Here is a 23637-nt window from a genome sequence, read left to right as displayed (position 1 = left end):
AGCTTGGGAATCTATGTAAAATTGTATACCTCTTTAGGTATGAGGTTATTTCCCTTGTTAATTTGAAATGAAGAGGAGAGGAAATGAGGCATATATAGATAAACAAGCCATTTCAGCCGCAGGAAGACCTGGGTTCTAATTCTAACTCTGACTCCTACTGGCTGTGTGACCCTGGGTAAATCGCTTAACCTCTCTGTGCCCCAGGCGAGTCTCAGACTAAAAACCCAAGAACAATGGCACATTTCCTATTGGTAGAGGGAATTTCCTCTCCAGGGAGCTGACTACATAAATGAAAGCACAAGTTCATATCATTTATTTGGTTTGACCTAACTGAAAGATTTTCTATTTGACTTATGAGTTCTGGGTTTTGATAATTAATTCCCTAGAGGAAGGCTTGAGTTATATCTGTAAATAGGATCACACCCAAATAACACCTGGAGTAAAAAAGGGAGTTATAAAGGATCCGTTATGCCCGGACTTGGATGATTGACTTTTATATAATGTTAAAAATTATCCTAGTGGATATTCCTTACACAATGACAGAAACTCCATCTTTACATTTCAAATATCTTATCTGGACCTGGTTAAACTGATAAATCATTGCTCACCGAAGTCCCAAATGCATTTCAATCTGTTCCAAGCCAAGCTGCCTGCAGCCCATATTTGGCGTAAATGGGAGGTCTGAATCCTGCCTTTCACAGGATTCTCCTCCCCCTTCTCCCCTCCACAATCTTCCTCTGGATCCTTGGCCCTGAGAGTTTGGACTTTACAAACAAGTGGAGTGCAGATTACAAAAAGGGCGGCTTGTTCACTTAGGTCCTGGTCAGATTGTTTGTTCTCTCCTGTTTTTCAGAAAACCAGGACTTGAACATCATGGCTGCGAAGCCCAAACTTTATTACTTCGATGGCAGAGGCAGAATGGAATCGGTGCGCTGGCTGCTGGCAGCTGCCGGTGTGGAGGTAGAGCTTTCGCGTCTTACAAGTTCCTTCTTTTCTTTAAGTGGGAGGGAATGTTTACTAGGGGAGCTTCCTGAGCGACTCCCTCCCGAAAGGGGGGTCTAATCACCATGATCCTTAGTCTCCAGAGCAGGTTGAAAGTCACGTTTATCTTGATAATTAAGTGTTGATTGAGTTCTCCTACAAGTGGAAAAGTCACTGCACGTGGAGTCAGCAGATGTGGGTTCAAGTCCTGGTGATACCACCAGCCAGCTAGAAACCTTTTGGCAAACCTCCTCGCATCTCTGAGACTCAGTTTCATCCTTAAAATAAAGGAGTTGGATTAAATTCTCACTGAGATTTAACATTCTGTGATCTTTGCCTATTCTGTAATGACTTTTTAAAAAAAGTTTTCTGTGCTTTCACATAAATTATGACACTAGTTCTGATTAATTTCACTAATAGACAGACTATTATTGCTAACTGTTGTTATTAATTAAAAAGTCCAATATTTTTGAGAATTGACAAATATCAAAGAACAGAGGTTTTGTTGATTTCTAAAGAGATTTAAACAATATTTATTTTTGTGGACTTTAAAAAAAGATTCAGTCAGGATTAGGGAAGGTTCAGATTCATTATATACAAGGTCTTTCTAAAGTCCTTTTGAAGTTTCTAAACTTTTAAACATTAATAATTCAGATTGATATGCTAGAAAACATGTGCAGTAATCTTTCAGGTGGTAATGAATGATTTTTCTGCCTCCTCTCTTATACTGGCAAATCATTTCCCATCTTCTGGGTTCAGTTTCCTCTCCTGCCCAGATGAGGTGATTGGAGGGGATAATCTCCAATGTCTTTTCCAGCTTTGCCTGCCTCCTAGGATCTGAGGGCCTTAGGTTCTGCTAATCACAGTATCTGCTCTGTCACAGGATTGAAAATACATCGACTTTGTGGACAGATGTGTAATGTGATTACTGTAAACTTGAACAAGCTTCTTTTTAAATATTGAAAAGTTCTTTCTACTGTACCTACAACCTAGGTTAGGCATAAAATTCTGCAGAAGTTTTAAGAAGACCCTGGGTGGATACACATATTAGGTTAGTAGGTAATGAATATATTATTGTTATTCTAAATGAATTAAAATTTAAAAATTGATTTGTAGTTACAATATATTGAAATTTAGCTGTTTTAATGTCCACATGGCAAATATCAATAGATAGAACCCAAATAAACAGAAGCTCTTTGGGTAGGATCTCAAAAATGTTGCATTAAGAATGTAAAGGGGGATTCTGAGAATAAAAAGTTGGAGAAGTATTGGATGAGAGCATCATAGAATCATAGATGCAGAGCTGGAAGGGAACCTTGGAGGTCATTTAGTCCAAGGTCCTCATTTTTGCAAAGGAGAAAATTGAAGAGCAGAGAAGTTAAATGACTTGCCCAGGGTCACACAGCTGATAAATATGTACCTAAGGCAGGATTTGAATTTATGCTCTCTCTACACATGATACTATTGAGTTATCTTAGGTGATCTCTAAGGTCCCTCCCAGTGCCCACATTTATGATTCCATTGCTCTGATACCCTGGTGTGTCCTTTTCCTTCTAGTATGAAGAAGTGCTTTTCAAGACAGCTGAAGAGTTTGAGAATTTAATTAAGGGTGAGTTCAAAGCCTTGCTGTTGTGTTGTCCATGAAGACCAGATTAACTACCATTGCCTTGCCTGGAACGATACACAGAAAATCTCTAAGATCCCTCAGAGCTCTAAAATTCTGATTCTATAGTTGTGAAAAAGCACATCATAAATCATAGCCAGATGGGGAATTACATGGTACAATGCGCAAGTGTGCTTCTCTGTACCTCAGAGGTAGGGTTTGAATTTCAAAACAACCACAGCAGGGAAGAAAGTAAGGCTTGTTTCCTCCTGAAATAAAGGGCCCTTGCCTTCCACAGAGGATTTAAAGGCTGGAAAGGTTAGGTTGCAGTTGGGTCATGTGATTCCTTTCATGCATTCGAGGAAAGAGCAGGCAAATGGGGGTTATTGGAGGGTTATTTGTAGAAATAGCTCGATAGGGGCGGCTAGGTGGCACAGTGACTAAAGCCCTGGCCCCAGAGTCAGGAGGACCTGAGTTCGGACACACACACAAAAACAAAACTAGCTGTGTAACCTTGGGCAAGTTACTTAACCCCAATTGCCCTCCAAAAAGGCAAAAAAAAAAAAAAAAGCTTGATAAATGCTGTGTGTTCTTGCTGTTCCCTTGACTACAAAATGGGGATGATGATAAAGTACCAACATCCTAGAGTTGTGAGGATCAAATGAGATATTATTTTAAAAACACTTAGCATAGTACGTGGCACATAGTAGGCACTTAATAAATTCTTATTTCCTTCTTTTTCCCCAGAAGTGGGTCCCCTAAGCCTCCACTCTCTTAGAAAGTAAAACTTTATCCTCTGAAGCAGAGTCCTAGTTCTCTATAAACTGTCTTTACTTAAGGCAGCTCGTTGGTGCAGTGGATAGCCTGCTGAACCTGGAGTCAGGGAGACCAGAGTTCAAATCTTTCCTCAAACCCTTGCTGTGTGACCTTTGTGCTCTGTGATCCTGAGCAAGTCACTAAACTTTCAATCTCAATTTCCTCTAAATGGTTCAGGGTTGTTGTGAGGATCAAGTGAGATAACATATGCAATGCAAAGTTCTTTGCAAATTAAAAATGCTGGTGATTTGCCCAGGAGTCAGAAAATAGGAATGCTGTGACACTGAGTAAGGAGAATTAGGGGACAGCAGACTTGACCTAGCTCAAGAAGGAGAATGGGCAATATGGCAACCCTAGGCCTTATAATGAACCAAGTAAAAATTTAAGACTTATTGCAATACAAGTAGTATTAATCCCATTTTATAGATGAGAAAACTAAAATTCAGAGAGGGTAAATGAATTCTCCAGAGCAACATAGCTAGTAAGTGGCAGTAATCCAAAGTCAGGCCACCTGATTTTAAATCTAGTGCCCACCACACAATACTACATTACTGTGACCTAAAGAGTACCAGGAAGTTCCCATCTACCTGAAATTCTTTGGGGCTAAATATTAATGTGTTCAAGCATATTCATGTAAAATGTAAGCACCAGAATAATGTTTGCTAACACCAGGATATGAATTAGCTTTCATTCATTAAATAAGCATTTATTAAATGATTAGTATTTGAGGAGCTCTAAGCTAAGCAGCTCAGAAAAATACAAGGATAAACAAAACTGGAATCCTGCCGTTAAGAATTTTGCAATCTAATTGAGATGGAAATCTCTAAGATCCTCTATAGCTCTCAACCTAGGATCCTATATTGCAAAGTTTTACCCCCAAATAGTCCATATATAATATTAAAACATGACTAGAACACGGTATGTAAGAGGAATAGAAAGTACTGTGATATCAGCAGATCAGAGAAAATTGCATGGAGGAAGTGGTGTTTGAGTTGGATCTCCCAGGATGGGTAGGATGCCAACAGAAGGAAATAATAGGGAAAGACATTCTAGGAGTAAGGCACAAATATCTTGTGTATGAAATTTGTGCAAGTAATCCATGATTAACAGAAGGAAGAGGTGTCAAATTCCTGGCAAGCTGCCTTAAATGAAGCAAAAACCAGATTAGAATGTAATTGGGAAACATTGAAGAAAATAAATGAAAATACAACACAGATAATGTTAATTTGTTGTTTTCTAAATCAATAGTAGCCCACAGGGATCCCTTTACAGGTGGTATCAGTGGCTAAAGTGCCTGCCCCATAGTCAGGTAGATTCCAATTCCTAAATTCAAATCTGGCCTTGAATACTTCCTAGCTGGGTAACCCTGAAGGGTTAATCTTGTTTGCCTCAGTTTCTTCATCTGTAAAATGCTCTGAAGAAGGAAATGGCAAACCACTCCAATATCTTTACCAAGAAAACCCTAAAAGGGGTCACAAAAAATTGGACATGACAGAAAATGGCGATAGAGGCCACTAAGAGTATGAACTGGGGCGAAGTAGCTACTGGCCAAGAGACGTCTAGGGAAAGAAGTGAAGCACTGATGGGGCCAGTCTGCTATAGGAGACTCTTGGGGCACTCACCAATCCAATCAAGAGAGGCCCAGATCAGGAGTTCTGGAGTTGAAAGGGTTAAGTCTACCAGGCATCTCCTCTGGACCGGTGAACAAAGGCAGTCGATCTGGCCGGAAGAGGGATGAGAAGTAATAGTGATGGGATAAGAGCAGAAAGATTATGGAGGTCATGAAAGAATTTGAATATTTTTTTAGTCTTATGATAATTCTTTAATAGATTTTTAAATGATAAACAATAAAGCTGATACTTTGACAAATGTTATTAAATGATCTGATGAAAGTCTCTAGAGAAATAAATCTTATTTGTTCCTATACAAGCACAGCATTGCCTTCTTATGGTACCAAAAGGACTAAGATTTAAATTCAGCAAATAAATTTTAGCTTAAGGAAAACCATCCATTTCTACACATCTTACTTATAAAACTTAAAAAGAAAATAATCAGATTAAATCTTTTATTTACTCACAAAATAAGCTTCCAGTGAAGTAGCGGTATGGGGAAGTTTGTTTCATATGAGCCCCCAAATTGTTTTTCAGGTATTTCCTTCTGCTTCTTAGTCATTAAGTCCACAGGTTTAAATAGTAAGTCAGTACAAATACAAAATGAACACAAGTCGGCAAAGCTATAAATGTCTGATTAATTATTTATAAAAGGGAGAAAATGTAATTGAAAAACTGATTAAAGATTTAATCATTACTACCCAAAGCAGAAATATGCTATTCTGTGGTACTAGTTTGTCTCTATAAAATCACAAATATAGCTCCTGCCTTCAGGGTAGCTACTTATGCAAAAATAAAGAGTTGATAGTGAAAAGTTTTGGCCATCTTGTTAAACAATCTGAGGCTAACTGCTCAAAAAAAAAACAACCTGAAGAATTTCCAACAGGCAGTTTACTTATCATTTATCACATTTAAACAGAGGAGTATTAATGTGTTATACACAAAAGCTGCTTTACAAAGAGGGAGTTATGAGAGGGGTTTTTTTTGTGCAAAGAAGTAACTTGAAAACTGTAATTGTTCCAAAAGACTAGGAAGGATAGATTGGAAGAGACAGAGACTGGAGGTATGGAGATCAATGAGAAACATATTGAAACAATCTAGATGGGAGTTAATGAGAACTAGGGTATGGCAGTGGGAGCTGGAGGGAGGATGGATCAGTCTATCAACAAGAATTTATTAAGCAACTACTGTGTACCAGCTGCTATCTGAGGCATGTCAAAGATAAAAAAATGAAAGTCTTTTCTCTCAGTGAGATTATATTCTTTAAAAGGAAGCAATACATAAAAATATAATAATTTATATGGCACTTTAAGGCCAGCAAAGCTCTTAATAAATCTAATCCTTACAACAATCCTATAAATTTGGTGCTATTATGATCCCTGTTTTACAGGATGCTAATATTAATAGGTTAAATGATTTGCCCAGAGCCACATAACTAACAAGTGTCTGAGATAGGAATTGAAATCTGGTCTTCCTAATTCCAGATATTAATGAATATTTATTCAGAAATGATTCCATGACCATACTCCAATGAAAGGGAGTAAGCTACTGACTTGACTTTTCTTTCTGTTATTAGGTGGAAACCTAATGTATCAACAAGTGCCAATGGTTGAAATGGATGGAATGTACATGGTACAAACCAGAGCCATCCTGAAATATATAGCTGCAAAATACGACTTGTATGGGAAGGACCTGAAGGAGAGAGCACTGTACAGTAACCATTGCATGCTTATAACAGAACATAGAAGTCACCTTTTTCCATTTTAGGAAATTTCTTCTTAATAATTGAGATTGACCATTGATTTGTCCTGGATCATATGGTCAGTAGAGTTCAAAGGCAAGACTTAAACCCAGGAAATCCTGCCTCCACAGCTTGCTATTTATTTATTACAACCTATCTCCCAATGAAATTGTGTTGAACAGTTATCTTCTTTACTGTATAAAAGCAGTAATGTTTTTATCAGCATGTTATGCATATGTAAAACTTTCTAACTTCCTTTCCTCATCTGAGATGTTCTTGGACTGGGTTTAGCTTTGTAGTGGGTATCTCTACCAGGTGGGAGCAGCAAAATAATGGGAGGTCAAAGGAGAAAACAAAATCTCAGACTTTGTATAATATATATTGGCTTTTGTAGGCTACTTATCGATCAATCAATAAATATTTATTAATCATCTACTATGTGCCAGACATGTGCTACACTTAATAATGAAAAAGGCAAAAAAAAAAAAATCTCTGCCCTCAAAGAGCTTATATTCTAATGGATTGCTTATTAACATTAACATTTTAACATTTAACATTTAACATCCCATTAACATTTTAAGGCCCATTTGCAATGGGCTGGCCTACCCACAAATACCTAAATAACTTGCTCAAGAGAGAAAAAATAATGGCTTTGGGTCTCAAAAACAAAACAAAACAATGACAACAATTTAAAAACAATTTTTACTGATTTGAAAAAGCATGAAATAAAACCATTAAATATCTTTACTACTTATTAACTAAGTGAAATTGGAGGTGTATTAAAAATTAGTGTCTATGTTTATTTGCTCATCATAGGGAGGATGTTGTATAAATGAAAAGCAACCCATAATGGATGAATCATCAACAAGCACTTATTAAGCACCTACTGTATGTTAAGTGCTGTTCTAGGGTATGGGGATATAAAAACAAAGAATGGAAATATTGAAACAATTTTTATTCTCAAGGAATTTTTTATACTCTGGAGTAAGAAAGAACTGAGTTCAAGCCTGGGCTTGGACATTACCTGTTTCACCCTGGAAAGGTTTTTTAACTTCTCAGTGCCCCTTGAAGTGATGTGACAGGTGATTTGTCAGTTTGTGTATTTAAAGGAGAAGCCCATACTGATGAAATCATAAGTGCAGACAACAACACAAAACCAAAACAACTCATGGTGAATTCTGCTTGACAATGGTGATCATAGAACTGTGAGCTCCTTGAAATCAGGGGTGTCTTTTGTCTCTGTATTCCCAGCATTTAACATAGTCCCTGGCACATAGTAGGTGCTTAATAAATGTTGATTTGTTGATTAGTTTTGCATATTTGTCTAAACCAAGTGAAAATGTCCTTAAAAGCAGAGGTTCATGTTTTAAAAGTCCCAAATCAAGCTTTTTTCCATTCTAAAGAAGATTTCTGGTGGCCAGTCTGTAATTGGACTATATTCTCTATCTGGGCCCTAACATATCTGTGTTTGATTAGACAGTGTTCTTCTCCTGGGGTTTGTGACTTTAATTTAATTTAATTAATTTAAATTTAAATACTTTGATAACTATATTTTATTTATTTTTTTCCCTTATAATCTTATGTATTTTGTTTTATGCATTTAAAAATATTATTCTGAGAAAGGATACACAGGCTTAACTAGATTGCTAATGAAGTTTGTGGACTCAGTAACAAAAGGTTAAAAATCTCTGGAATAGAAGAAAAGTGGGAAGTGTTCAACACAATAGGACCATAGATGTAGAGCTGAAAGTGACCTTAGAAATCATCTAGTCCAGCCCCCTTATTTTACAGATGAGGAAACTAAGGTTCAAAGGAGTTAATTATCCTATTCAATTTGAATTGCATCTGCTGCCTGCTCTTGAAATGAATGCGTCTGTTTCAAGAGAGAGACAACAATTTCAAACTAATACCTTTTCTGTTGGTCGATCTATTCTTCAAGGTAGGTCAGGTATTCAAAGTTTCTCCAAGAAGTCTTTGGTCCAGCCCCTGGTAGTACAATTTTGGCCTGACTTAGGATTTCATTGGTAAAGAATTCCAGGAAGGCAACCCTTTCTAACAATACAAGTCAGCAATAGCTATGACTTAGGGTCTATGAGAATTGCTTTCAGTCACCTGTCTTGAGTCATGCAGCCAGTATGTGTCAGAGATGGGACCTGAACACGGGAACCTGAACACGAGTCACCTAATTCCAAGACTGACTCCATAATGAAGGGTTCTTAACCTGGAGTCCATGAACCTGGTTTGTTTGGTTTTTTACAATTTGATAACTGTCGTTCAACATAATTGGTTTCCTTTATAATTCTATGTGTTTTATTTATACATTCAAAACATTATTCTGAGAAAGGGTCTATAGGCTTAACCAGAAAGGATCCTAAAATGCCTTATGACACATAAAATGTTCCCTGCTCTTTACTTCTCCATGATGAATCTTAAAGCCTACACTATAATGATGGAGTAATAGCTTATGTATGACATCTTTCACTGGTATGTCATAACAACACTTTATACTTTTAAAAGTATGGTCATGGACAAGATTTCATTTTATCCTGACATTAATTCTGCAAGGTAGAGTGAATTATGATTCCCATTGTATGAGATCACTAAGGTCCAGGGAGGAGAAATGGCCAAGAAATGCCCTAAAGTCTTTGGGTTATTTTGTGCTAACACTGGGATTAGAACCCATGTTTTCAGAGAATCCCAGAATTTTAGAGCCAAACTCTGTGTTAGAAATCATCTCATCCATCTAGGTTTTCAAAATCTGAGCCACTGTTCTTTCTATAGTTCCATTTGGGCTCATCAACATGTTTCTTCCCATTCATTCTGGAGAGGAGGGATTATTGGTGTTGGCAAAGGTGAATTGATGAAATAAGTCTTTTTTCCCAGCAAAGGGGTCCTGGGACTGAAAATAATTAAAAAACAAAACACCATATGCTTAGAATGTATTTCCTTCTCACTTCCACTTCTTAAGACTCCCAACTTCCCAAGGCTTAGTTCATGGACCACGTCCTATGGGAAGTGTTTCATAATTTCCTTAGTTGGTATTTCTCTCTCCTTTATCAAATTATCCTTATATATACCCCAAGGAGACTGTAAGCTCCTTGAGGGGAGGAACTGTTTCATTTATGTCTTTATATCCTCAGGCCTACTATAGTACATTATAGTACACACTTCACATAGCTACCAGAAAAAGAACACTATCTTGAGTTGGAAGACTGGAGTTCAAATCTTACCTCTGATACACACGACTTGTGTGACCTTTTGTAATTACCCTGGTTCTCTTAAATATAAAGTGTTGGGGGAGGGGTTGGACTAGTTGGCTTTTGAGATCCTTTTTTTATATCTACATCTATGATACTGTATTGTTGTTCAGTCATTTCACTTGTGTCCAACTGTTTGTGACTCCATTTGAGGTTTCCTTGGCCAAGATACTAGAGTGGTTTGCCATTTCCTTCTCTAGCTCATTTTACAGATGAGGAAACTGAGGCAATCGGAATCAAGTGACTTGCCTAGGATCACACATATAATAAGTGTCTGAGGCTGAATTTGAACCCAGATGTTCCTGACTCTAGGTCTGGCACTCTATCCACTGAGACACCTACTGTGTTTCCCCGATAATAAGACCTATCCCGAAAATAAGCCCTCCCCTTACTGTGTAAGATTCCTCTAAAATAAGCCCTCCCCCGAAAATAAGCCCTATTGAGATTGCTACTGTAGTGAAGGTGATCCACTGCGCTACACACTACATTACGGTACCCTCTGTATGCACTGTCCCCCCCCCCCGGGGTGAAACACACGCCGCGCTCCGTGATGCATCCAATCAGAGCTGCAGCAGTGAGCGCGTCATCCTGTTCTTTCCCAGTGATTTGCTTGCTGGTGCCATTGAGAGCAGTGCCGTGGAGGAGAGCTGAGGCAGGACAACATAAGCCCTCCCCTGAAAATAAGCCCTCTGGTGTTTTTCTTAAAAAAAAAAAAAAAAGACAGTGTCTTATTATCGGGGAAACACGGTAGCTGCCCTATGACTTGAGTTCAAATCTCACCTCTGATGTTATACTACTTATGTAAACTTTTTTAATTACTCTGGTCCTTAGTTTCCTTATCTTTAAAATGAGGTGGTTGGACTGATTGGCTTTTGAGGTCCCTTCGAACTCTATTTCTATGATCCTATGACTTAAGTTCAAAACTCACATTGAGGCTTACTATTTGTACGACCCTGGAAAAATCATCAAACGTCCCTGAGTCTCAATTTTCTCATCTATAAAGTGAGGGGTATACTGGTTTTGAGGTTCCTCTTGTTCCAAATCTATAATCCTATATTTTTAGAGTGCAGGTATGAAAGTTTCTGTGTGGTGACCAATAAGATGCCAATCAGACATTTTCTCTGGTCCTCACTAATTCTCAAGCCCCCTCTCAAAAGAGTAACTGTGCCAGATGTTGAATAATACCATTGAATCTATAGGAAAAGAACGTAAGATGCCAAAAAAGGTAACAGCCTTATGAATGAACACTGGGCAACACTAATCCTTAAAATATTCACCTATCATCCTCCTATGAACAATGTCATCATGCCCCATAGGGCATACAAAGCAATCTGTGGGCTGGTGCCTTGGATCTGCATAAGTACTCTCCTCCTGCTGCAGACACTGAGCACACATCCCACCTCTAGCTGCCACTGAAACAAGCAGTAGGCTTTGGTTCTGCCTAGCTATGTGAGGAGGAAGTGGATTGGGGAAGGAAATCTGGCTTCCTTCTGCCTGGGGCAGTCCCTAAGGAACCTCAAGACTATAGAGACCGTGCAGAAGATACACTTCATCTCCCTCAAATCTCCAAAAGCAGTAGAAGCTGATGCATTCCAGTTAGAGGAGAAAGAATCATGGAAGGAACTTGGTTAAGATCTCAAGGTGTTTGCACCCCATCTAAAGGAAAGGGAATTGAAATACAACTGAAACAGCTCTGTCCAACCTCTAAGGTACTTAGGCCAGAGACAAGGCCCTAGCCTGGGAAAAGCCTCCTTCAACAGGAGAAGAGATTGAGGCAGATTTGCAATACAGCCCTGGGAATATACCTACCAACAAAGGGAGAGTTTTAAGAAGTGAGTAATACACTTTTAAAGGGAAAAAAGGCTAAAACTACAGATAATTTTAAAGAGATGAAAATTTGAAACCCTAAAGCACAAGCAGACATACAAATTAGAAGGAAGCCTGAGTACTAAAGTCTCCAAAAGATGATCAAGTTCTACAAATAGTACAAGACAAAGGAAATTGGACCTTGCTCAAAAGTCTCCAGGGGTTTCCCAATTCCAGATAAAATACAAACTTTTCTGTTTTACATTCATAGCCATTCAAAACTTAGGTTAAGCCCCAGGCTATGTCTTTCTAGATTTCTCACATGTTACTCACTTTGACACACTCTACCTTCTGGCCTATTTTCCTTCTTGCTGCTTCAGGCACAGTATGAAGGCTCCAGTCTCTGCCTTTGTAAAAGCCTTCTGGTCCGTATGTCTGGAATGCACTCCCTCTTCACTTCTGCCTCTTAGAATTCTGAAATCCTTTCAAACCTCAGCTCAAGGGCCTACAAGAGACCTTTTTTTACTTCCCTCATTACCCATCTCCCCCAATTATTTTGTGTTTATTATACATAAACTTTTCATTTACCTATATGTTCACATCTTATTTCTCTCAATACGATATAAATTCTTTGAACAATACTATTGTTTCTTTTTTAGCTTTATCTCCCTAGCATAGTGCCTGGAACATAGTAGGTGATTAGTAAATGCTTATTGATTGATACTACATAAAAGGGACTCAAGAAGTGTTTGTTGCCTACAGTGAACTGGAACCATTGTTCTAAGTGACAAAGAGAGGCTGCAGGGGCCACCTTGAATCTCTTCTCCTATAGGAACTGTCCCTACTTTTGAGGCCACTTCAGTATTATTTGAGGCCACTCAATAGAGTCAATTTTAATCTTTCTTTGCCCAGCTGACCATTTCCTGACTCATTCAAATACTGTATATTTTGGGGCATCAATTATATTCCCTACATTTATTAAGTGCTGAAATTTATATCTTTTGAGGTCTACATTTCTGAACATTCCTGGGGAATAAACATTCTTTTCAGGAAAAAATTCCAATAACTTTGATTTTAGGTAGTGGGACCCTGAGTCAACTGCCTTTTGGGAAGGAATAAAGTGAATAGATGTCAGGATCTGAGATTTAGAGCAGGAAGAGACCTTAGGAGTCTTCTAGTCCAAACACTTCCTTTTACAGATGAGGAAATGGAGGCACAGAGAGTTCAAGTGACTTGCCCAAGGTCACACAGATAGTAAGTGGCATATCTAGGATATATACATTAGACATGGAGCCAGAATGGCTAGGTGGTACTGATCTCAGACACTTACTAGCTGTGACCTTGGATAAGTCACTTAATCCTGTTTGCCGCTTCTTCATCTGCAAAATAAGCTGGAGAAGGAAATGACAAACACACTCCAGTACCTCTGCCAAGAAAACCCCAAATGCAGTCACAAAGAGTCAGGCATGACTGAAATGACTGAGCAAGAACAATAACAGGAACACCAGGTTCTAACCTTGTCCCTGACTCATCCTAGCTGAGTGAACCTTGGGCAAGTCATTCTCTGAACCTCAGTGTTCTTAGCTCTAAAATGGGGATAATACTACTGCAGCATGTAGCTTATAGTGTTGAGAAGCTTAAATGAAATAATGTCGGCAAAATGCTTTACAAATTTTAAAGCCTTTTCTCTCTGTCAGTTATTATTAAATGCCTCTTCAGTCATGTCCCCTAGTAATCATGTTTTTATTTATGCCATTTTTCTTTTCCAGTATTGACATGTATGTGGAAGGGATGAGGGATCTGAATGACATGATTATGTTCTTCCCATTTTCTTTACCTGAAGAAAAACAAAAGAATTTCAACTACATCCTGGAGAGAGCCACTCAAAGATTCTTCCCAGTGTATGAGAAGGTATGGAACAATGAGGCTGTGGGTGATCTGCCTGTATAGTCACTGAAATTACATGCATCTTGTCTACCCCATTCTGAGCAAATATGGGAAGCATTGGATGCCCCATTGTACAGAGGGAAGACTGTAGTACAGAAGGAAGGCTTTGTAGATGGAGGATCTGAATTCATATCCTGCCTCTGACCACTTTTTAGTTGGGGAAATGTGGGCCCATCACTTATTAACCCTGGACTTAAGTTTCCTAAACTTTACAAATAAGGCAGCAATATATAGAGGATAGAGTGCTGGACTTGGCGTCAGGAAGACCTTGGTTCAAATCCTATATGAGATACCAGTTGTGTGACCCTGGACAAATAACTTTTCCTCTCTGGGCCTTAGTTTCTTCATCTGTAAAATGAGGAATCTGGACTTCACGACCCCTAAGGTCTCTTCTAGCTCATAATCTATGATCCTGTGAATTCATAGAGAACTAGAAACAGGGGGAAATAAGATAGGCAGTCACCTAGAACTCAGCATCAGGGGATGTGATGAAGGGCATTTAATGTTCATTTTCAATGTTGAAAAACGATCTGGCTAATCTTGACGCCAATCTTCTTGGGTTTGTATGCACCTTTTTAGACTGGTAAATGAGAGAAATGCTGGTGGCAAAGCTCCGTGTGTTCTTTCCATAAAAATGGAATGTTTCTGAATCTCTCTACAAAGTTAGTACAATCTAATCCTTTTGGGACTCAGACTTACTAAATTATTTAATACACACACATTAATTACACATTTTTTAATCAGAAGACCCAGTAGTATCAACCTATGCACAAGCATTTATTAAAGAGCCAACTGTATATCAGGGACTGTGCTTATCCCTGAGGACACAAAGGCAAAATCAAATAGGCCCTGCCCTCCATTTGGGGGGAAGATATTACTAAATAGGGGGGAGGGCCAGTCAGGGAGGTCATGTTGTAGGATGTGATTTTTGAGATGAGCTTTTTAAGGAGACTCTGTGAAGGCTGAGGTAAAAAGTGAGTATATTCTAGGCATGGGGTCAAACTGTGCAAAGATATGTAGTCTGGACATGGGATGCAATGTGTGGGGAATAGAAAAAAGGCTGGTTTGTCTGGACTTTAGACTGTGTGAATAGGAGTATTGTAAAATGAAGACTGAAAAGGTAGGTTTGTGTCAAGGTGGTAAAAGTTTTAAATCCTATAATAACAGCATCTTACACTTATCAAGTGCTTTATGTTTATGAAGTAGTTTATAAGCACCATTTTGCTTGATCCTCACAATAACCCTGTTAGGTAAGCAATGCAAGTCTTACCCCCATTTTGTGGATAATGAAATGGAATCTCAGAGAAGTGCAGTGACTTATCCACGGTTACACAGTAAGTGGCAAAGCTAGAAGGAGAATCAAGTCCTTCTGTTTCCAACTTGAGAATTTCATCCATAAGACATCCTCAGTAAATTACTAGACTGTGAGTTTCCAGATCATAGTTTTACTGGAATATGGAAGGCAACAAAATATAACACTAGGTTTGAGATCTAAAATCTAGGTTCCAATTCCAGTTCTGCCATTTTCTACCTGTGTACCTTGGGGAAATCCCTTTAACCTCAGTGGGCACCTTTTCTTCACCTGAAAATGAAGGGAGTTGCACCAGGTTCTAGGTTCCTTGCAAAACTCAATCCTATATATTATTTTCAGTGACAACAAAGTGAATGCTTTACACAGCCCTTCATCGTGCTTTTCACCATATATACTGTCTATGTATATTCTCTTCCTAGTGTATTACAAGCTCCTTGATGACAGAGATTGGTTTTTTGCTTTTATCACCTTACCCAATGCATAGCATTGTTATGGTTATTCAGTAGTTTTCAGTTGCATCTGACTCTTTGCTGCTCCATTTGGGATTTTCTTTGCAGAGATACTGGAGTGGTTTTGTCATTTTCTTCTTTGGCTCATTTTACAACTCATTTTACTGCTTCATTTCGTCTTCATTTCATTTTACAGATGAGAAAACTGAATCAAACAGGGTTAAGTGATTTGCCCAGGGTCACCCAGCTAGTAGAGGTCTGAGGCTGATTTGAACTCTGGAAGATGAGTTTTCTTTACTCTAGACATGGCACTCTATCCATTGTGAGACCTAGGTGCCATGCATGGAGAAAGTATTTAATGACTGTGTGATTTGTTGACAAATGTCTGAAACAGAAAAATATGTTATACCAGACTTGTTACACAAATTGTTGTGTTGTTACACAACACAATTGTTGTGTTGTTACACAACACAATTGTTGTGTTGTTACACAACACAATTGTTGTGTTATACCTAGATCTTTGTCATAGTGGAGAAGAAATTTATCCACGGTTCTGTCAGTTTCATTTTGTATTGACAGATAATTCACAGACTCTGTCAAAGGAAAAAAATCTATTTCAAACTGTTTGGGGTTTTGGTCCTTGGTGGAAAAAAAAAAGTATTTTATCTTCTTTTTGAGACAACTCTGAAATTATCCTGTCTTACTTGTTTGTATGTAGTTGTTTACATGTTGTCTCCTCCATTAGACCAACATCCTTGAGAGGGGTACCTTTTTTGGGCTTTACTTTACAGGTTTACCACTTAGCACAGACCCCAGTACACAGAACATGTTTAATAAATACCTGTTTCCTGAATAACTAACAAGGTAGAAATAAAATTGCTCTCTATCTTCTTTTACCCTATGTTTTCTTCTGTGTATTTTGGCTCTTTCCATTATAATACAACATTGTCATAACTTCTTTCCTTTCTCTCCTTGTCGCTAATCCTACAGGGATTAAAAGAACATGGGAAAAATTACCTTGTTGGCAACCAGTTGAGCTGGGCAGATGTACAGCTGCTTGAAGTCATCCTAATGACTGAAGAACTCAAGTCTGGCATTCTCTCTGCATTCCCTAAACTTCAGGTAATTCCATCAAAAGTGGTCACCATTTATCTTGTACATATTCATTGCTTTACATGTTGTCTTGCCCTTTAGATATAAGTTCCTTGAGGGCAGAGATGGTGTTTGTTTTTTTCTTTTTATCTCCAGAATTTATTGTAGTGTCTAGAACATAATGAATGAGGTGCTGTGGCCCAAAACAGTCAACAACTGTTGAGGACTCTTCTGTTGATGAATCTTAATGAATTTAGCTGAAAATATTTTCAGGTGGTGGGCAGACAGCCTAGGGCCAGGTCCAAAACTCAAAGTCTTTCCAGCTTGGTGGGACCCCTAAAACTTTCATTTTACTAGTACAGATTTTGAGAATTAGTGGTCTCTTCTGCACCAGTTTGAGCAAACAGAAGAGAATTTTAATGGAAGACATGCTAGAACTAGGCCCTAAATTTGATAAATTCATCAATTTATTCACTAATAAATCAGGACAGCATCTATTATGCACAAAATACTGAACTAGTCTCTGGGAGTGGAGTTAGGGAAATATATATATAAATGAATGTCATGATCTTTGCCCTCTGTGGGCTAACAATCTATCAGATTTTGCTAAAACTTTCCTTTTTTAATTTCCCATGTAGCTATTTTTATTGTGGGCAAGAGTGATCTAGTGTAGGGAAATCCTGTTGGGCAAACGCAACCCATCAATGAAAATCAACACTAACTTTGTAGCTTAAAGTCATAGAAGAGTGTCTGGGAGTGATAAGAGGTAAGTTAGTTGCTCTGAGTCACAGAGCCAGTATGTGTTAGAGGCAAGACATGAACCCATGTCTTCTTTGAGTATGGAGGCTAATTGGTGCTCCATCCACTACCTCAAGTTGCCTCTACCAATTTGGTTTTTAACAAGCGTATACAAAAAAAAAAATTAATGGAAAAACATGTACTTGTGATATACATTTTGAAAAGAGAAGCCTGTTTCTTCGTATTTTATATAACGGAAAAGTGGGCCTTACACATTTACAGAGCTGGGAGTGCCTTCAGACTTTCAAAAGTCACTGCCCATAGGGTGAAAATGCTTTCCACAGCTTTCTCCCAGGATGAAATAGTTTCCAAAGGGTCTTGGCAAGAGCAACCCTGGATTCCTGCTCCAGTGTGCAAGGCTTATTGTTTCATTTGCTGGTGGTCATTTTTTTCTTTTTAATTTTAGGAGTTCAAAGCTAGAGTCAGCAAGTTCCCCAGAATTCAGAAATTCCTTCAGCCCGGCAGTCCAAGAAAGCCACTAACGGATGATGCCAGTCTGGAAGCCGCAAAGAAGGCATTCAAGATTGCTAAAAACTCATTTCTTAAACCCATGAGCTGAATATTCACAAAGAGTTAAAAGAGCAAAATGAATATTTTAGTTTGCCTCTCTAGTCATGCCTACAGAAAAAATAGGATGTGCTCTCACAGCATTCCTGGGTTCTATAACTAGCAAACATGATTCCTTTCTATAGAGCTTATTGTAAACCAGAAAACCTAATCTTTACATTGCTTAATATAAAACTTCATTCAGTTAGAACTTCACCTTACTCAGGGTTGTAGAATCATAGATTATGTTCTCATTTTTATTCCAAATTTGATAAACAGCTAAATTTAGAGCCAGAAGACACCTTAGAGCTTGTTGAGTATAATTCTGCCCCCACCTCCAAGCCCCTCCCCAGTGTTTTTTATTGGAACAGTAAGTGAAGTATCACAAGGTCACACACATACAGTAAGTGATGGAGCAGGATTCAAGTTCAGGTCAACTATAAAATATGGATGATAATAGCACTTACTTCCAAGGATTGCTGTGGGGACCAAGTGAGATAATATTTGTAAAGTGCTTAGTATAATGCCAGGCACATAGTAGGTGCTCAAGAAATGCCTGTTCCCTTCCCTGGCACCCCCCATTACAGATTGAACACTAGTTCCACTCTTATGCTACCTCCCCTCCAATTAATCTGAAGTTTTTCTGCATTCTGCCTTTGGGAGAAAGTTATAAATCATGAGTAAATAAGAAAGTTTTAGTGTAGATCCGAACCTTTTATACCTATCCTCATGCTCTTAAGGATCCTCAACAAAAGAAGAAATATTCAGTCATATTCATTCCACAGGATTTAGGCAGGAACATAGTCTGATAATATCTTCGAGAGATTTTCAGTTTCAAAAAATGGTTAACACTCAGTTAACTAGAAATTTTGATTAAAGAAAATGCCTTTTCTCTCTCTGTGTAACATTGCTTTATTATGGTTTTTTATTTGTGTAAAAAAATACTTTTAATGCTATCAAGAAAAACAACTGAAGATTAACTTTGAAAATTTCTGCCTTTGAAATAGCCATTGCCTTGTAAATTCAAGCAACAGTTTCAGGAGAGAACCAGTGGTTTCATTTTTCCAAGGAAATGATTCACCTGTGCACCTTTTTGTTAGAATTTATTGTAAAGCAAGTTAAGAAGAAACTTACTAGCACTTAGAGGTAGGGTCAAGGGAAGTCTTAAGTTTTTATTTGGGTTACCTAGTTTTTGTGTGTCTCTTCTATCCTTTCAGTGTTACTTATTAAAGTGTAATCTTGTAAACCTAAAGTAAGTGTAACAGTGGTGGCTTAGAGTGGTAAACAGTTGTTGAGTTAATCTTCCTGCCTCATTTTATTGCTTAAATAATGACTAGAGAAGGATGGTTCCCAATATAAAAATTCTCTCTTAACTCTGGAAGTTGTTAAAAAAAAAAAAAGGAATCTATAATTCTCTACCTTTTTTCCTTGGAAAGTGTGCCCAGGTCCAAGATGGACTGAACAGTCTGACCCTACTGGAACCTGAAAGGTGTCAGGCTACAATGCCCTCCCAGTCTGCCTAGGTGTTTGGAGAGCAACCCCCAACCGCTGAGAGAGAGGAGACTTATGTGGCTTCTAATTTTGAATGGAGGAGGGCCTGAGAGTCAGGCAGGTCCCAGTACCAGGCTACCAATATGATGAAAGTAAGGGTGATAGGAACCCCAAGAATGCCAGGGCATTATTGCCTGGGACGAATTCATGTACTCAAGCCTTCCCTTTCAAAGTGGCAAAGTTTATTTTAATGCTTTAGGAAAGGAGGTGAAGTTCCCTGGGAACTTGAAAACTTGTAAGGATGGTGCTGGGGCTTATGTGAAAAAGGGACAAAGGGAATTAATTCCAAGGATGCTAATTAGGTAATCTAGGGACTTAGAAGAAATGTGCAAGGGGTCCAGGTGCCTTTGGAAGCAGGCATCAGTGATCTATGGATAGGAAAATACAGGGAGTCTGCAGAAATACCTTTGTAGATACCAGATACTGAGGGAGAAAAGATAATTTTTGTTCAGTTGCCATAGGCATGGACCTGGGGGATCTGGTGCCAAAGAGAGTCTTTGGGTCAGTTTACCTGTATCTGTTCTGATAAGGGAATTGCAGAGTCAGGCCTGCATGTGTTCTGCAACGAGAGTAAATTTTCTCACAGGCAGGGGCCTACTGTATTGCCTCTTTCTTGAGGTTCTTAGGACTTTTTGGGGTCCAGGTCTCAGCACCTCATCAAATGGAATAAACCTTTTTTGATCCCTAAGAAAATAAGCCTGAAGACCAGAATTCGGCAAACTAGAAATTAGTGAAAGTTATTCCACTGACTTGAGGAAGAAAATGGAATCATGGATTCTTAAATATTTAGTCTATTCACTCAAACTTCAGGGGAAGCAATTTGAGTGAGGCAATAAAGTAGAACCAGTTCCCCCCACACACAAATTTTTCATTTTTCTATATAAGTTTCAAATCCATGAACATGCAAAAGATCTGTGATTTCTTCTGCATGGTGATTCCCTCCATTACAGTTTTCAATTAATCTATTACTTAGTTGTGTGTGTGTGTGTGTGTGTGTGTGTGTGTATTTTTTAAGAATGACCTACAGAATTGCTAAAGGAAATTTAAACACTTAGGTGATTTGCCCAGGGTCACAAAGCTAGTAAATGTCAGAAGTTGGATTTAAACCCAGGTCTTCTTGATTATGGGTCCAGCACTCTGTCCACTGTTCTACCTCACCTCTAAAGTTGAACATATAACATAACCAATGTATGGATTTGTTTCACTTGACTAAATTTACTTGTTATGAGACAGTATTCTATTGGTAATGGGCAGAGAAAGTGGAAAGTAATGGTGATGTACAAAAAAGAAAAAAAAGGAAAATATTAACAATAAATATTTTTAAGAAAGATATAATTACTTGGTTATTTTGAGGAGGTGAAACTGTAAAGAAGTGGTGGGTTCAGCAACATTGCAGGTCAAAGTCTATAAGCTGATGCGCAGGAAGATTTGGTTCACGAGTGACCGCTGCACTTCCAGCCAAAATGAGATGAGAGTTGGGGACAACGAAAGGCAACAAGCATTTATTAAGCACTGACTGTGTCCCAAGCACAATGTTAAACACTTTACAGATAGTAAAACCTCATTTGATTGAAGTAGGAAGACACAGTCTCAAAAAGAAACTGTACTGATCCAGGTTTCACCTATACCTTATGTTTTAGAAATTAAAAAAAAAGGACCTCTAATCTGAACTTCTGGGTCTTAATGAATTTCCCTAAGCAGTACTTCACCAGTTCTGCGAGTAGCTACAGCAGTACCAATAAGAGGGCTGGATATTTCAACTGTGAAAATGTCATCAACTTTGATTTGCTAAGTGATATCGAAAAGTGTGCACATTGCATTAATTGTACAGGTTGTGTTGGTAACCTTAATCTTGCCAATTAATTCTTCAGTGAGAGGAATGTCAAGATTACCAAGGATTTGGTGGATCTTCTTGTTGAAAGTATGTTGTAGAAAGTATGGCTGATGAACATCACTATAAGGGAAGCAGAGGTGGACTTCTAAGAGAAGTAGATTCAGCAGAAGTTTTGGTGCCAGAGTCCATTGACAAAGTAGTGATGCCAGCAGTTCTAGTCAAGCAAGCAGTGATCACAATGGCGGTAGTCATGGCAGCAGCAGAGGATTTGGTGGAGGTGACTGGAGGCATCAAAAACAGCGATGAATATGGAGGAAATAATAACTCCCAAGGGGTTGACTGGTGGGGTAATTAAATCTGCTCACAGCAGGTCACCCTACCAAACAGACTACACCTCATGTTGTTTCAAGGGTATGCAGTATATTACCAGCTATGATTCTCCATTGAAATATTTATTTCAGGAAGTTCAAAATCACAAGAAGAAATGAAAGGAACAATCAACAGCCCTATTCAGGAGGTGGTTTGAAGACTTCATTGCTGTATTTTGGATTAACTCCCCTTCCCCCAATCCCTTATCCAAACCACATTTATAATTTTGTGACTGAGGATCATGTTTATTAATGCACCGTGCCTTTAACTTTAGACAACTTTTATTTTGATGTCCTCTTGGCTCAGGGATGCTCAAAATATCCATTGTTTGGACAAAATAAATTTCCTGAACTTGAGCTAAAATCAAACCTTGGCACAGAGGTATGATATGAGTTAAACAGGAATCACTGAGTCATCCAAAAATATTACAAAGGAAAACTTATGCAGTAACCAGCATTAGGGCTTTTGATACTTGTAGATTTGGAAAACCAAAACCAAAAATCAAAAAGACACACCTTGAAGCACATCAATGCAATTATTTTCTAATGTGGCAAATTGTACTAAGTTAAAGTTCTAATTTATGCACTTTAAACTGGACAGGTACTTGGTAGTCATTGAAAAGTCATTCTAGTCATGATGGGGAAGCTAAGTGGCACATAGTACGTTAAGTGCTGGACCTGGAGTCATGAAAGCTCATCTTTCTGAGTTCAAATATGGCCTCAGACACTTACTAGCTGTGTGACCTCGGGCAAGTCACTTCACTTCACAAGCCTCAGTTTCCTCATCTCTAAAATGAGCTGGAGAAGGAAATGGTAAATCATTCCAGTATCTCTGCCAGAAGAACCCCAAATGGGTTCACAAAGAGTCTGAAAAGACTGAATAACAACAACCTGTCATGATGAGGTTCCATATGAATACATGCATACATTAAAAGCACTGTTTTTGAACTTAATGCAAGTAAACACAACAATTCCTCTTTCAATGTTTAGACCAGTCATTAATGTGAGCTAGCCAAATGTGGACAGAATATTACAGGGAAAGTTTAGAGGTATAATAACTTGAAATGATTTTTAGGAGAATTTGTCCATTTAGATTTTTTAAATGCCTGCCATAAGTGAAAATCGAATGGTAGAATGGCAGACCACAGCAAGGAACTCTGAAAGGGTCTGGTTGATTTTGGTCTAATAACACATGCTAAAGTTAAAAAAGGAAGTTACATGATAACTTTGGTATATATTTAAAAGGAATAGAAAGTATATACCTAATAGATGTGCAGTTTCATGTACAATCATCCTTTTTTTCTATTCTACTATGTTATGGAAATGCTTGTTTTATTTCTTAAGTTCAAAATTAAATAAATAATTTTTTAAAAAGAAGAGGGCATGAACAAGATAATAATCAAATAAAATTGGCAACTGGAAATGAAAACATGCCAAGGTTTTGATATACTTGTCTTACGATATTAATGAAACACTTCAAAACACTGATGTGAATTGTCCAGATTCTCAGATGTTTGTTGCATTAATTTTGTTTATTTGTGTTTTCTTTTTTTCTCCTATGAATGTCTGTTACCTTGCAATCCTCAAACAGGTGGTTGTCTTTGTTATACTGGCATAATCTGTGACTTGCACATATGTCTTGTGTGCATGTCCTTGAACTGCTGATCTTGTCTGTTGGAAATGGTTATATGCAATAAGGGACTAGATTCTAAAACATATTTGGGACTATGGGAATGAGAACTGGAAAGAAAAGTATTTGCCCATGACAGATTTCTAAATACTTTTTGCTGCTTGTTTTGCATAATATTTACTGAGCCTTTTAAAAAAATATTTATTTTTATAAGTCTAAAAGTGATTTTTTGAAAATTTAGAGAAACTGGAACAAAAGACTGTACAAAAACAATGACACTTGACTGTATAAAAGCC

The 23637-nt window shown here is 38.1% G+C and overlaps 1 protein-coding gene across 1 annotated transcript; it reads left to right on the top strand.

Moving 5' to 3' along the window:
• Positions 1-678: 678 nt before the first annotated feature.
• Positions 679-18852, top strand: LOC138147994 (glutathione S-transferase-like). Its single transcript, XM_069070601.1, has 6 exons — positions 679-960; positions 2539-2590; positions 6587-6719; positions 13584-13725; positions 16513-16644; positions 17819-18852. The coding sequence occupies exons 1-6, from the start codon at positions 874-876 to the stop codon at positions 17969-17971; spliced, it is 699 nt and encodes a 232-aa protein (XP_068926702.1). The 5' UTR covers positions 679-873; the 3' UTR covers positions 17972-18852.
• The last annotated feature ends 4785 nt before the right edge of the window (positions 18853-23637 follow it).

The sequence above is a fragment of the Petaurus breviceps genome, unplaced genomic scaffold (assembly GCF_028583685.1).
Source record: "Petaurus breviceps papuanus isolate PSGF00001 unplaced genomic scaffold, PetGlider_PUasm1.0 90822, whole genome shotgun sequence".
Taxonomy (NCBI): Eukaryota; Metazoa; Chordata; class Mammalia; order Diprotodontia; family Petauridae; genus Petaurus; species Petaurus breviceps.
This window is presented reverse-complemented; position numbering and strand designations above follow the sequence as displayed.

What these genes read in the sequence shown, in the direction of transcription:
- LOC138147994 (XM_069070601.1), top strand. Translation starts at nt 874, where the DNA reads ATGGCTGCGAAGCCCAAACTTTATTACTTCGATGGCAGAGGCAGAATG. An exon ending in TGGCAGCTGCCGGTGTGGAG is followed by an intron (nt 961 to 2,538) that starts GTAGAGCTTTCG and finishes TTTTCCTTCTAG; the next exon opens with TATGAAGAAGTGCTTTTCAA. An exon ending in TCTTCCCAGTGTATGAGAAG is followed by an intron (nt 13,726 to 16,512) that starts GTATGGAACAAT and finishes CTAATCCTACAG; the next exon opens with GGATTAAAAGAACATGGGAA.